The sequence below is a fragment of the Rissa tridactyla genome, chromosome 3, assembly GCF_028500815.1.
Source record: "Rissa tridactyla isolate bRisTri1 chromosome 3, bRisTri1.patW.cur.20221130, whole genome shotgun sequence".
NCBI classification, from domain to species: domain Eukaryota; kingdom Metazoa; phylum Chordata; class Aves; order Charadriiformes; family Laridae; genus Rissa; species Rissa tridactyla.
Genome location: NC_071468.1, coordinates 27,344,473 through 27,358,086, shown reverse-complemented (window position 1 = coordinate 27,358,086; position 13,614 = coordinate 27,344,473). Strand labels below are relative to the sequence as shown.

At 36.9% G+C, this 13,614-nt stretch overlaps 1 protein-coding gene across 4 annotated transcripts in view; it reads right to left on the bottom strand.

Moving 5' to 3' along the window:
• EML4 (EMAP like 4) overlaps nucleotides 1–13,614 on the bottom strand; it is a 165,956-nt gene that overhangs the window by 65,166 nt on the left and 87,176 nt on the right. For all 4 annotated transcript variants that reach the window (XM_054194564.1, XM_054194565.1, XM_054194562.1 and 1 more), the window contains exon 2: nucleotides 9,799–9,981. In XM_054194564.1, the coding sequence (XP_054050539.1) occupies nucleotides 9,799–9,981 (183 nt within the window). The remainder of the gene's footprint in view (nucleotides 1–9,798; nucleotides 9,982–13,614) is intronic.

The following is a 13,614-nucleotide window of genomic DNA, read 5'->3' as shown; positions in this document are numbered from 1 at the left end:
CTTCCTTCCCACTGGTACTTCTTGGAGACCATTTTATTCACAATATACACATTTGGAATACAGATTTTATTTTAAAAGTTAATATACTGTACAAAACCTCTAAAGCTTGAGAGATTTTTACCCCCCAGTGTAACTTAAGACGCAAGAACAAAAGTGCATGAGCTTAAAAAGCACTTTTAGTATTAGAAGCCTATAAATTAGTTTCTTTTCTTTTCAGTGACAAAGTAAACCATTTTCTTTGTGGAGATGCATAATATCAAGGCCTATGATTCACTCTTGAACTGCACATGACCTTAACATCTCCGTCTGTGCATCGTAATAGATCAATGCCTCTCCAACCAGCACTAGCACAGCTTTCCAGAAACATGAATCAGGAGACAAAATAGCAGTAATTCTCACGACAGTGGGGAAAGTATTCAGCAGAAAGTGTAAAGAACAGGGGCACTACAGACAGGGTATAAGAACTTAATAAGATGGAGGAAAAAAAAAAAATTGCTCCGTTTTCTCAAGCAAGGAGCACGTTGCTATTTTGTTCACTGATGGTATCTAGAAGAATTCCCCCTACTAAGTATGAAAAGTGTTAGTTCCTGCTTACATCCAAGGACAAAACTGATGACAAATAAAACTGTACACCAATGCATACTCATGACAGGAATGTGCTCTGCTCCACGCAATGATGAATGCAATAATAATAATAATAAAAGGATCCGTACGGCAGCTTTGGGGTTATTTTTTTTTCAGTAAAGTGGATGTTGATGGTAGATCTGCAGAGTACTTCCTAATTTCAACAAGCGACATGCAAAATTAAGTTTGAGATGAAGATTTTGGAATCAAAGTAAAAACAATTTCTGTAAAATGACTAACAGTTACACGTAATCCAGATCTCTTCAATCACTCATTTCTTGAAAAAGTGACCGAAACATTTGGCCACAGACCAAAACATCAAGATCAAGGAAAAACTGCACTGGCAGATTTTTTCAAGTGTCAAAAATATATCACGCTTTCTTACACTCCAGAACAAAATCTTGGTCAGTCACAGTTGAGTGTGCCACACTCAATGTGCAATAAAATATAGAAAACAACAAAAACAATGGAGAAAAAAAACCCATACAAACCCCCCCAAACCCTAAACCCAACAACCCTAAGAAACAAGCCCCCTTCCAAGCTCTCTATGTATTCCATTTTAACTGGGTATTCAAAAGTGACCTCTAGAATACCTATTTTTAAAGGGGGGGGGGAAATTAAAAATTCAATTAATCTGCAATTGTATGTAAAGAAAATGCATTTAGATTTTAAGCTGTAAGACGGAAGGGCAAGTTTAAGCCCTGTGCACATCCCAGGCAGTGGAGCAGTGAAGCCTGGCTGCCCACAGGGTCAGACACACACAACCAGGATCTTCCCAGGTGGATCAGAAGCCCAGGGAAGCCGACACACCAGTCCCAAACCACCCAGAGCTCTCTTCATGACTTTTAACTAGGGCATCTGGACATCATCTGTCTTTTTTCAGTGGTGCCTAGTGACAGGACAAGAGGTAATGGGCACAAATTGAACACAGAAAGTTCCATCTAAACATGAGTAGGAACTGCTTTACCATGAGGGTGGCAGAGCACTAGAACAAGCTGCCCAGAGAGATGGTGGAATCTCCATCTCTGGAGACATTCAAAACCCGCCTGGACGCGTTCCTGTGCACCTGCACTAGGTGACCCTGCTCTGGCAGGGGGGTTGGACTGGATGATCTCCAGAGGTCCCTTCCAACCCCTATCGTTCTGTGATTAATTCTGTGATTCTGTGATCTCTACAGTCAAAAAAGTCAAAAAATTAACAACGCTATAAACCTTCTTCACTGCAGAGATAGTCCTTCATAGCAGTCAAGCAACTTTGCTTTAGAGACCTGGGAAATAACAAAGCGGCATAGGAGAACAAAAAAATTCCAGATCAATAGACTAAACCAATTGAGTTCTCCCAGCAGTCGGATTGCACATCTCTGCCAATATCGTGTCATACGTCACCTGCTAGCATAAACAGTCTGAAATTTTTCAGACTGAATAGTGCTCAGCTTTATCTGCTAGTTTGGAACAAAAGCCAGACATAAACTGAACATAAAATGAAAGCCAGTGTATGGAGACCAGGATTAAATCCAAATTGTCAGAGATCAAAGTGGTAAAAAATGTTTTTTATGGATAACGGATTCATCTCTCTGTTCTGATAATTTTCATAGAATAGTATCTGTTGAGTTCAAAAGAAGCATTTCATTAACATCTGTCAAGTATACAAGTGTGTGAATGAAAGATAAGTAGGATTAGAAAAAACAGACCACAACAAACCAAGAATCTATTTCCAACTCTTTATCAGCCTTGATTAGCTAACTGGGGAAAAACTGAAGTCAAGCTGTAAGAGACAGTGGTAAGTTTTGAAAATGTGTGTCCTGTGATAGCATGATAGCTTTTCTTTCCAAACATACACACAAGGTACTAGAGCCAAGAATCAGTTAGTAATTCACTTCTTTTTCCCAAACCCAAAAGTTACAGGGTTTTGTGTTAAAATATAGTTTATTATGTTATTACTTGTGTTAACTAGAACGATTTGCTTAATATCTTTGTTTGCTGATATCCTGAGACGTAAACTGCCTTTCTTCCAAAGAAAAAACAAACCCTTCTTTTCTCTTCTTCAGGTAATTTCCATTTAAAGTAAATAGCTACAGCTATGTTAAAATAAATTCTCTGGATAATTCATTCAAGTGGATTTATAACAAAAAGCTCAACAAATCACATGTTGGAAAAAAAAAAAAGGATTTACTTGAAGTGTTTTTCTTTAAGTTTGCCTCTTATTTTTGTTTACAAAAATAAGGCATACAATATCCAAGTCCTTCTACAACTTTAGAATACTTCATTCTCAGCAAAACTTGACAAAGATTGCTGTATTTCAAATATATTACATGCCATGGGGTTTTGTGCAAATAAAACTGATGGATTGAAGGACAGGAACCCAGTTTAGTGGGGGTTCTTACAGTCTTGCTTAAGAAGTGTTCAGTGTGGGTTCAACCACACGATTAGTCACCGAAGAACCCACACAGGTGAGCCACTGAAAAACAGACTGAAATAGTTCTAAGTGTAGCGGAATGTAAGATTTTATCTGCACTTCCTTCCTAAAATAACGACATCAAAAGTGAACTAGAAATTATGACAAATCCTAAACTTACTTCAAGATGTTATAATAAATTGTACCAGAGCCATTTCAAAGGATGTCAAGTCCTTCGTCTTATGGAAGATGCTGGCAGAGAAATAGCTTGGGAGCACTAAAACTCTTTTCAAAACGAGTACTTTATTCTGAAGGGTACGGGAAAATTTTCTTCAGCGTTTTCTTTTACTCAACTACTACACTTCGGGAGTAAGAGTCAAATTCTGATTGAGACTTCTTAAGTAGAAAAAAAAAGTCCTCTTCTTCTACCACATGAACAAACATTACAGGTCAGGGCAAGATACTAGTTCTCAAATAATGGCCAATATTAATCAGGAAAAAATAATTCAGTTCACTATCTATGGATTATACTTTATCTTGTTTAATGATCCAATTTTAAGAAAAAATTAAGTTTTTACTAACTTTATTATTCTTACAATTATATCTAGCTGGAAAAAAAATCAGACGCTTTTAATACTTTTTTTTATTGAAGCCCAATTTGAGAAATTTCAACTGACAACTGGCTATTAAACTTACGTTATTTGTCATTTCCTATCAAAAGGAAAAGAAATCTGAATAGAGGCATGTTACTATGCAACAGTTTGAGACAATATAGATAATGCATAAACATCTTGAGATGCAAGTGAATCCCTCCCAATTGGTAGATAAATTAACTACAACGTTAAGAATAATTAAATATTTATTTAGAGATATCCTACAAAGTTTTTTTAATAGCTAGTGACTTAACCCGTCAACACATACATTTCTCACTATAACTGGTCCTCCTAGTGACATAAAACCCTTAAGAGTCTAGGGGAGCCATGCCCTTTCTCTGACACTTGGCTCTTTGGGCAGGCATTTTAAAACCTACTACCCAGGGAAACTGAAGACTTCTTTGGCGTGGGACAGCCAGTTACTTATTCAAACCACACAGCCCTTTTCGTCCTCTCTCCCTGCCATCTTATTATTTTGCCATATTTTCCCAGAGGCACCATCTACTTCCTCAACCATTTGCCAAATGAGCTATACCCAAGCAGACAAAATAAAACTTTAACTGTGGTGATCTGAAACAATTTGATATACTCTGGCAAACAGTGATGGAAGAGCTACTCGAGTGTTATAAACAACAAGAGGCTTTATTTGAAGAAGTTAGTGGCACCATTTAACTCTTCCAACACTGCAATTCTTAGTTTGAGAAGCATCATGTAGAACACCAGAGTACTTCTCAGGAGAATTTGCCCACACTGTTCTAAAAAAAGCACACAAATGCAGAAAACATGCCCAAAACTGTAAGAAGCATATGGAAAAAGAATAAGGACACTTATCACCAGAACTGAAAAACACTCCTCTACAGTGCTCTGAATCTCTTCTCCAATGAACAAGATTATTACGTTACAAAAGTTTAAAAAAAAATAATTGCATTTTCTTCTTTTTCTGGTCTCTTTCCTTAAACTTGTTTTAGCTGGTTAGGGATCTGTAGTTCATTAATGCCCTCTAGATCCAAATTCTTTGAAAAAGGAAAATTTATGAAGAACATCAAAAATAGTAAGTTTAATAGAAGAAATTAAAGACAGAGGAGAAGAAAGAAAAAATGGGGAAAAATAATTTTAATGCAGAAAGAACAGATGGCACTAAAACCAGTACCTGGAAAATCCATTAAGACCTCAAGAGTATCATTATTTGTTATGTGAGCATACAGCCTGCAGACTTCAATTGGACTATTCCCACGAGTAAAATGACACATGTATAAGCTTGCCAGGTTAGTTTTAATATCGTGAATAAAAGCCTGTATCTTACCTCTACCATAAGCATTTTCCTATCTACGCTTATATTTTCTGTTCCTTTTAACATTTACTGATTTGACAACATAAACATGTACCCAGTTATTAGAACAATTCTGCACATTAAATTTGTTAAGACTAAAACCACAAATGTAAGTCTATGTTGTGCTTTCATTAATGAAGTCAAGTTTTGTTAATATAAACCAAAATGACTTAATGTTATTGAAATTAAACCATTGTTGAGATAAGGTGAAAATTACATCTGAAGTGCTTTGCTTACATTAGTGCAATGAGATGGAATTTGATGCAAAATACTGCTTAGGATTTTCCTATTGAAGAGACGTGCTATTTCACACGAGAGAAGGGAGCAGGAAACCCAGGAAAATTCTCTATTATAAAAATCCACTGCACAAAGGAAAAAAATAAATAAAAAATGAAATAAAAAATAATCTGCATCCCCGTACATGGCTGCTTTTGCAGGTCCCCAAAACCACTGCTTTAAGTAAAATAAATGCCTCTCGGTCTGCCAGCCTGCACTGCCATGGGAGATCCCTTTATGCAAACTGCCTTTTGCAAACTGCTTCAATTTCACTTTATGAGTTGAATTTGCATAGGAGTTATCTGATACCAACTCTTGTCCAAGCAACAGGAAATGTTCCTCCAAAGGTTTAACCTGTGACAAGCCTCCTCATTACTTCTGACTCCAGAAAAAGGACATGAACTCTTTGTTTCTCTCTAGGCAGACATCTGATGTACTTTCTGGTAGATGGCCACTTTTTCAGGCAAGAGCTCCTACCCAGTGATATGATTAGTCTGAGATATTTTACTTGTGCCACTGTGTGCCACAGACTTGTCTACACACCCAGAGCCTGAGGGATGAATTCTCCTGTTACACACATTTTGACACCCTGGAAGATTTTAATAGGTTTACCAGGCACCAGCTGTGAGCCATTCTATCTTGCTGGCAGCCTCAAGTACCAGACTGCTTTATGCTTTCCTTTTCTTCAGTGTCCAGGTAATCTTTGTTTTTGGAACTTTTTGTGAACGTTAACAGCATCAATCATGCATCAACAGCAGAGACATGTGGCAACAAGAGCGCAGAGCTGCCAAAAGCAAGGAACTTCTCACCAAAGAAATTCTTCTTACCAAGTCATCTATTCAGGAAGAAAAGAAAGAGAGAAAGAAAGGGAAAATACCCAAACCAAAACCCACAAATGCACCCACACACTACAGTCCCCCCAAACCCTGTAGCTGCTGGGAACCTGTTCCCTCATCAAGCCCTTTCACATTTCTAATCCTCAACACTGCCTTTGGACCTGGTAATTTCTCCTTCGCGTAGTTATTCTTAGCTGTGTGCAGAGATGGAGAAGTACTACCGTAGCCTTTTTATTTGGAAAAGATTTTCTCTATTTAGGATGACTTTGCATTGAGAAGTACTAAAGAAGAAAACAAGCCACATGCAAACACTCCCTGTCTGCTTTTCACTGTGCAATGACAAAGTGCTAATTCTGTCACAAGCCCTACTTGGGCTTGTATTTCTTTCATACAGTATGCTCACTTCATGCTTTACTCAGAGGCATTAGGGTGGCTAAAAAACCCTCTCTCTAGCTTATCTCGTACGGTTCGCAAATCACCTATCCCTACACAAAGAGCAGCTTGCTTCTGAGGCAGGGCTAGACAGATAAAATCCTAGGTAGTAACCTCCTGACTGATAGCCCATGGGTTAGAAATAAAAATCTACCCATGCCCACCTGAATTTTTTCACTGAAGACTTAACTAAATTCAAAATAAGCACACAACAGAAACGCAGGAAAAAAGGAAAAGACTACAAGGATAATGCAAAAAAATTTTAGCTTCAGCTATGATTGATTCAATCTGTCAATCTCAAATAAAGGGATGAGAAAAATAAGAATAGAATTAGCTCACCAGATATGCAATGCAGACAAACCAACACAAAGGATGAAGAGATCTCTTTTTGAACTAATTTTGGCCATCAACTTCAGTGAAAAAATCAGTGAAAAAGTGATCCGTTCACAACACTTATTTTTAGCCTATGAAAAACCTCTCTTCAAAGACACTGCTGAGGTTTCAACAAGATAAAAAAATGAAGAGGTTTTAGACAAACTCATTTCAGCAACAAGTAGGAAAGACCCCTTAGAACTAGGTTAGATATTGTCTCTTACTCAGATTAAAACTCTTTTGTTTGACGGAAAGATTCAAGTTGGCTTTTTCCGGTACTATGATTCTTGCTAATTCAGTTTATTTTAAAACTATTTATCTCACCGTGTTGCCATACTGCCAATTGAACACATTTTTCTCAATGTATTCAGAAATATATACACATCTATTCTCTTTGCTCATTATTTATGTCAGCATGTATTTAAGGGCTGCTGTTGAGACAAGTATTTCTGTGAATTAAATCCTCAGCATTTTTTTAAAAAAACCCCATATCTATAATATTTACCATGAAACTGTAATGGTTGTAATGCAGAAATCCAGATTCTTGACAAGATCACGAACACCAAAGAGAGTTTTGGAGGAATACAATTACCTTTGTAGCAACCATGACTCAACTAGTACCCATAAAAAACTTCAAAGAAAAATTAACAGTGACTACTTGGATTATTATTTTTGTATGACAGTTCAGATCTGCCAATAGTACTCATCCACAAAAATAATACATTACTCTTTGTTAAAACATTTCAAGGGTTCTTTATCTATTGAATGAACCTAAAATACAGAAATCAAAAGTAGAACCTACAGTATTGCAAAAAGCTATGTACAAACTTGTTTTGAAATATTTATTAAAATACTGATGTTTAAGTTTAAATCAATATTAATCTCAAGCTCATTCTTCAAGTCTACTTTTAGACTTGTACAAAATTCCAGTGACCATATGTGAACATTCTCTTTTGTGACATCTTTATACCATCTATATGCAGCCTATTTCATGATAAACAATGAAGTTAATGTGTTGCTGAACACAATGGGGACACATCCACCACAAATTAAATACAGTGTCAATTAGTCATAATTCATTTAAGTTCAATGTATTAGCTCATATGCATACATGTTTGCCCCAGCCCCCATCTCTTTCTTCACAGTTACATGCTGTTGTCATTAAACAGTAAAGATGCAATAGCACAAAGCTGAAGGTATTTAGATATTCCATATATTTTCCCCCCTGAGAAATAATTAATTTATTTTTCACTGAACAAATTCACCTGGAGAACTTCATATGGCCCCAGGATGCCCAGAGTCCCAGTAAGGACATGGCCCCAAGGCATTTTGCAGAACACAGCACATTTGCCCTGCCAGTGCACGGAGTTTGCTGGGTACTAGCTCCAAGACAAAGGTCTTTAGCCATGGTTGTGCAATATCCCAGCTCCTCTGCATTTAAATGGGAAGAATAAGGTCCTATGTTGGACACATTTTTTTTGCCCTCAGTCTTCCACTTGGACATTTTCTTTTTGTCTTAATGGACAGCAGACTGCAAAGATCGATTTAGTCAAAATACTTGCTAAAGCTCTATTTACAGAGAGTTAGAGAAGGAAGTCTCAATCTTGATGAGACCAGAGATGCATATCGCGTAGAAAAAAGCTGCCTTTATAAGCTGGGATGACAACAGTCTACCATTTAGCAAGCAAGAGAGAACGGTAGGATTCAGATCCCAAGCCAATTAAGCATCATCACTTCCTTCCATCTGGCAGAAAGACTGCAGAAACACTTGATTAAGGAATTTGATCTCTCTGTCACATCTAAAATAATTGAAACTTTCAGCATTTTCAGCTTTTGCATTTTTAGCCCGTGTAACGCAGCCACCCAAACAAACATAGGCTATGATGTGTTCAGTGTTATACTGGTGTTGGTGTAACGGGCGTAATTGAAGGCTGAAATACAGGGATTGAGCCCAGAAAACTCTGCGCTGCATGGTTTGATGGGGATACATGCATTTATGGTGAATCAGAACCATGAATTATCTGAAGTATGACCTAAACTTTTATTTAATCAGAAGCTTAATATGTACCACAAACAGATGTAGCCTTAGTTCTCTCTGAATACACAATTTTAAGTTGGAGCAAATTCAAATAACTCGATTCAGATAGCTCTCCAGAATAGAAAAGGAAATGTTCGGGGGGGGGGAAGTATGCCGAAAATTAGCACAAACAGCATCTAGTTTCTTTACTTTTAAACAATCATATATCTTTCTAAGTTACAATGTAAAAGTTACTAGCCATTACGCAAAAGAGATATTGCTGAGCGTCTACATGGCTATTCCTTACAAGAAACCTAGTGCTGATGAGTTATCTCTGTAGCTGAATAAAACCTAACTATATTCAGAAAACTTCCTTATTTGATGGCAATGTGTTTTGGGGTCTTTGTTTAGTTTAGTTGTTTGTTTTTTTTTTAATTTAGGAGCAGGGGGAAATGTAGCCTCTAGTAGATTCCTTCAGTTGTATAACTTCTAGATGAAGTCAAAGCTGAGACTCAAGAGCTGTTCATAAGTCCCAGAACCTCCAGTGGCAGATTAAAGATTGCAGCTGTAAAGCATTTCACGGTTTAAATTAAAACGGGAACCTTTTAACAAGAAGTAAGGTAAATTTTCAGGGACATTAAGTACATAAAAATGTTAGCAAACAGCAAAATTATAATTATAAGCATATTTCAGATATCTATCAGCCATATACTATAAAGCCACTCTTAAAAAACTAACCCTTCCAGCTCAAAATACACCTGCCTTTCCAATGAGACAGAAAAGGGAAAAAAAGAAGTGATCAACGGAAAACATTCTAAGTGATAACGTTCTGACTCTAGAAAGAGCCCCCAAATACGGGCTTACCTTTACTTGGTGCTGATTTTCTCACAGAAGCTACATGGTCTTCAGAGATCGCAAGACGCCTTAGCACATCAGCCAACGCTGCTTTTAGCACAGTGATTTCATCTTCTTGTTGCTGTACTCTCAGCTCCAGGGCTGAGAGACGGTCCTGGACATCAGACGTACTCGCAGCTGAGATGCTGTCATCTGTACAGTGGGAAAATAGAGTAGAAAGAGGCACTTAACTTTTTGTTCTAAAACTAGAAGCGACAGAAAGAAGCACGTGAAACATGAGTACGTCTGTCCCATCACTTTGAAATAACAAGGACTTTCAAACATGTTCAGGCAAAGGAGGAGTGGATATTATGCTAAATGTATAAAATTAATGGTTCAAGACAGAAACGTTACTAATCATTAGCTTCGACAGAAGGCTTAAGGAGTGTGGCCTTATTACAATCAAAAAGGAAATGCATTTTCTGTTAAAATGGCATAAAAAGAAAAGCGCTTACCAGTAGAAGGAAGACCGAAATTAAGTTTATTTAAATAGCCAATAGAATTAACTAAAAAGGTATAAAATTGTGGTCATATTTCACAATATATTCTTTTGGAACTGTTGAAGAATTTTAAACACGATCCTTAATTTTAAATCAAGATGTAAAGTAAAAATAAAATAAAATAAAATTCAGCAGTTGAACATGCAAGTATAGCTAGCCATGACCTAATTGCAACAAATGTCAATCTCAATTCAAATGGTCTAGATCAGAGTTCTTCACTCCAATTCCTCCTCTTTAACTTTTTTCACATCACCACCCTGTACGTGCCAAAAAAATATATGACATTATAACATTTGGCCTGAAGTGAACAGAAAATAAATACGCTACACAAAGGTTCCAAAAATCTGTTTGGCCACACAGAGATAGATTAGCATTGAAGGCATAATCCAGCCAAATCTATTCTTCAGTGGTAAAAAGGAAATTACAGCTTCTGCATACTCTTTGCCTTTGACAGTTCTTTGCATTATTTCTGCCAAGCCAAAATAACACATAACAGATTTTTGTATTTGGCTGTTCCAATAAATCACAGGCCAACCACTTAAAAAAAAAAACCCAACATAAAAGAATATGTTGCTCCATCACAAAGTACTGAACTCCTTATCCATCCTGATTTAGGCTTATCAGAAACTCAGGAAGGAACTTCTAATACAGATTTACAAAATTTACCTGTATTATACAAACAGACAGTGTAAGTCCATGTTCTATGAAATATACACAAACAGCAAATTTACATGTAAGGGTAAATAGCTGGTATTATTATTGCAATTATATATAATCTAAACTTTAGTTCACTAATCTTACGAAGACATACTAAGGAAAAAAAAAAAGTTAATATAAGCCACAATCCTAAAACTCTATTTTTCCACTAAAAATGCCTTAATCTTTGAAATACTTGTATAAAGGCACTTTTAAAATAAATGTATGCAGAAGAAACACTGAGCCAAACCCCTCCAATGAATTAAATGTGAAAGAGATTATGGAGTTTAATGCCAACTTTCATTCAGTTAAAAAACACTACTGAGGAACCAAGAATTGAACTAACCAAAATAAAGAATCACAGTAATACTTTCACAACACTAACAAAATTCCTACAAGGAATTAGTACAGCAAACTAATATTAGTAGTGAAATGTGTTCACAAATATTATTAAACTGAAAGGAACAGTTAAGATTACTTTGAAAAAACAACTCCTACAAGACGACAGTTTTGCATATTGATTTAATTCACTATTTGGTTAAACGAAAAGCAGAAGTGTATCACTTCATGGTTAATACTATATTCATTCAGGCTAACAAAGAACTGCAGGGGAATTAATAAGGCAGGCAATCAAACAGAGATCCAGAGACAACAGATCAGAACAACTCTGAACAAAATGCCTTTAATATCACCAGCCACAACTGAACCTCCTATATGCAGAAAAGTTATTTTAACGACTCTACAGCCCAGCATATCTGATGCTCTCTCAATAGAACTTTACAAATCCAGACCAGGTGACAGCTACCCCAGACTGGGAAGGACTGTGTAAGATTCTTTTATTCAAACCTCCATTTTCAAAACTTAAAAATCCATCTGTTTTAAGGAGCTAGGAGAATATCCTACAAGCACATGTACCTATACAGCACATAAAAAGGAACTAAGGTACATTTACATAAATTAATTAATGAAGAAAAGGTTTTATTTTAGGGAAGTAAACGGACTGAAAGAAGTACCATATAATTAATGCTTTCCCTATCCTTACAATATTAGCCTTTAAATACATGCAGTGGACAAACGACCATTGCAGAAAATAGTGACAATTATTTTCAAAATACTATGATCTTTATATCTCATCTTACACTGGAGTAGTAGTCCAAACACAGAAGAGAGAAGTTTAACATTTCCTTTTTTTTTTTTTTAAAAAAAAAAAGAAGGAGAGAGAAAGCTTAATTTTTTCCTTTTTTGCCTGCTAAAGCCTTCAACTAATGAACTATTAAAAGGTCTTATAATGGATAAATTACGGATGAATTCCCAGGCTGTATAAATATACAGATTACTATAAAACATTTGTAAAAAGAGTAAGTAGTATGTAGCTATGTCAAATAATCAATTTATAAGCCAGATATTACTGTGTTCCCAGTGTGGAGTCCAAATAACAGTAATTACCAAACCAGGAAAGGCTCCGCTGTTGGTCGGTCTCTCTGATGAGCACAGAAGCAAGCACTCTGGTAGAGCGCTGGCTGCCTGACATGGGCATCCTTTTTCCCACTGACTACTAACGTTGGTTACACTGCTTCTGCTGAACCCCAGCACTCCCCAAAATGGGCATATTAGACGGCTCCTGCAGCTCCCAAAGCTACAGTTATGTCACTAACTTCAAAGGTGAACAGGAGAGCAAATCCTTCTGCCCGATAAGGGTGAACTGCAATGCTTTCACCTCCTCAACACATCAAATGAGATGGTAGCAGAGTTGGCCAATGTTCACCTCTGTGACCTGCACTATGGAGGCTTCACCCCTAGACATGGCATGCAGAGGCAGAAGGACCCTCAAACGCAACATCATCACAACAGCTTGTCAGAGGTTGTAGCTGTGTAAGTGGGGCATGAGTAGGAAACCAAGAAGGTTAAGCCACTCATCTGATTCAAAAATAGGCAAGCAATGGGCTACATGTGTACAACGGGAGAGAAGAGGTTTCAAACCACCAGCGGACGCTTTGCACTGCAGAGAGGGCACGTGAGACACAGCGACTGAAAGGAGAAGTTGGACAGCAAGAAGATTACTTGGAAATCAAGAACATTTTGGTTGATCAAAGAACACAGCAGCACGCTGGGAAGACATTTTATTGTTCTTTATCACTCTACAGAAGCAGCATCTGTTTCAAGTGATGACAATCATACATTACACTGGCAACTATTAGAGAATTAAAACGAGCAATTCCCAACCCAAATACCTCATCCATGACAGCAAATATTCAACTGAACTCCAACATGCCCTTCTTGTCAATGTCTTGAAAAGTAAGTCAGGTAGGGATTAGCTTAAAAGAAGATGCCTTGACAGTAAACACAACTGCAATCCTTGAGATCATTCTGACAAATCTGCACAAGGCAAAACTAGAGTTGTTTTGGTTGGATTTTTTTTTTTTTTTTTTTTGTCGCAGAAGTTTACAAAATCTCTTCCAGATTTCCTCTTCCGTTAAAAATACATTCTTATAATCTAAAGAACTACTTCAAAAGAAGTTTAAAGAAAAAGCTTCCTTCAAGGGCATGCCCTTCCCCCTTCAGAGTGGTAAGAGCTCTTGTGCAAGTACAA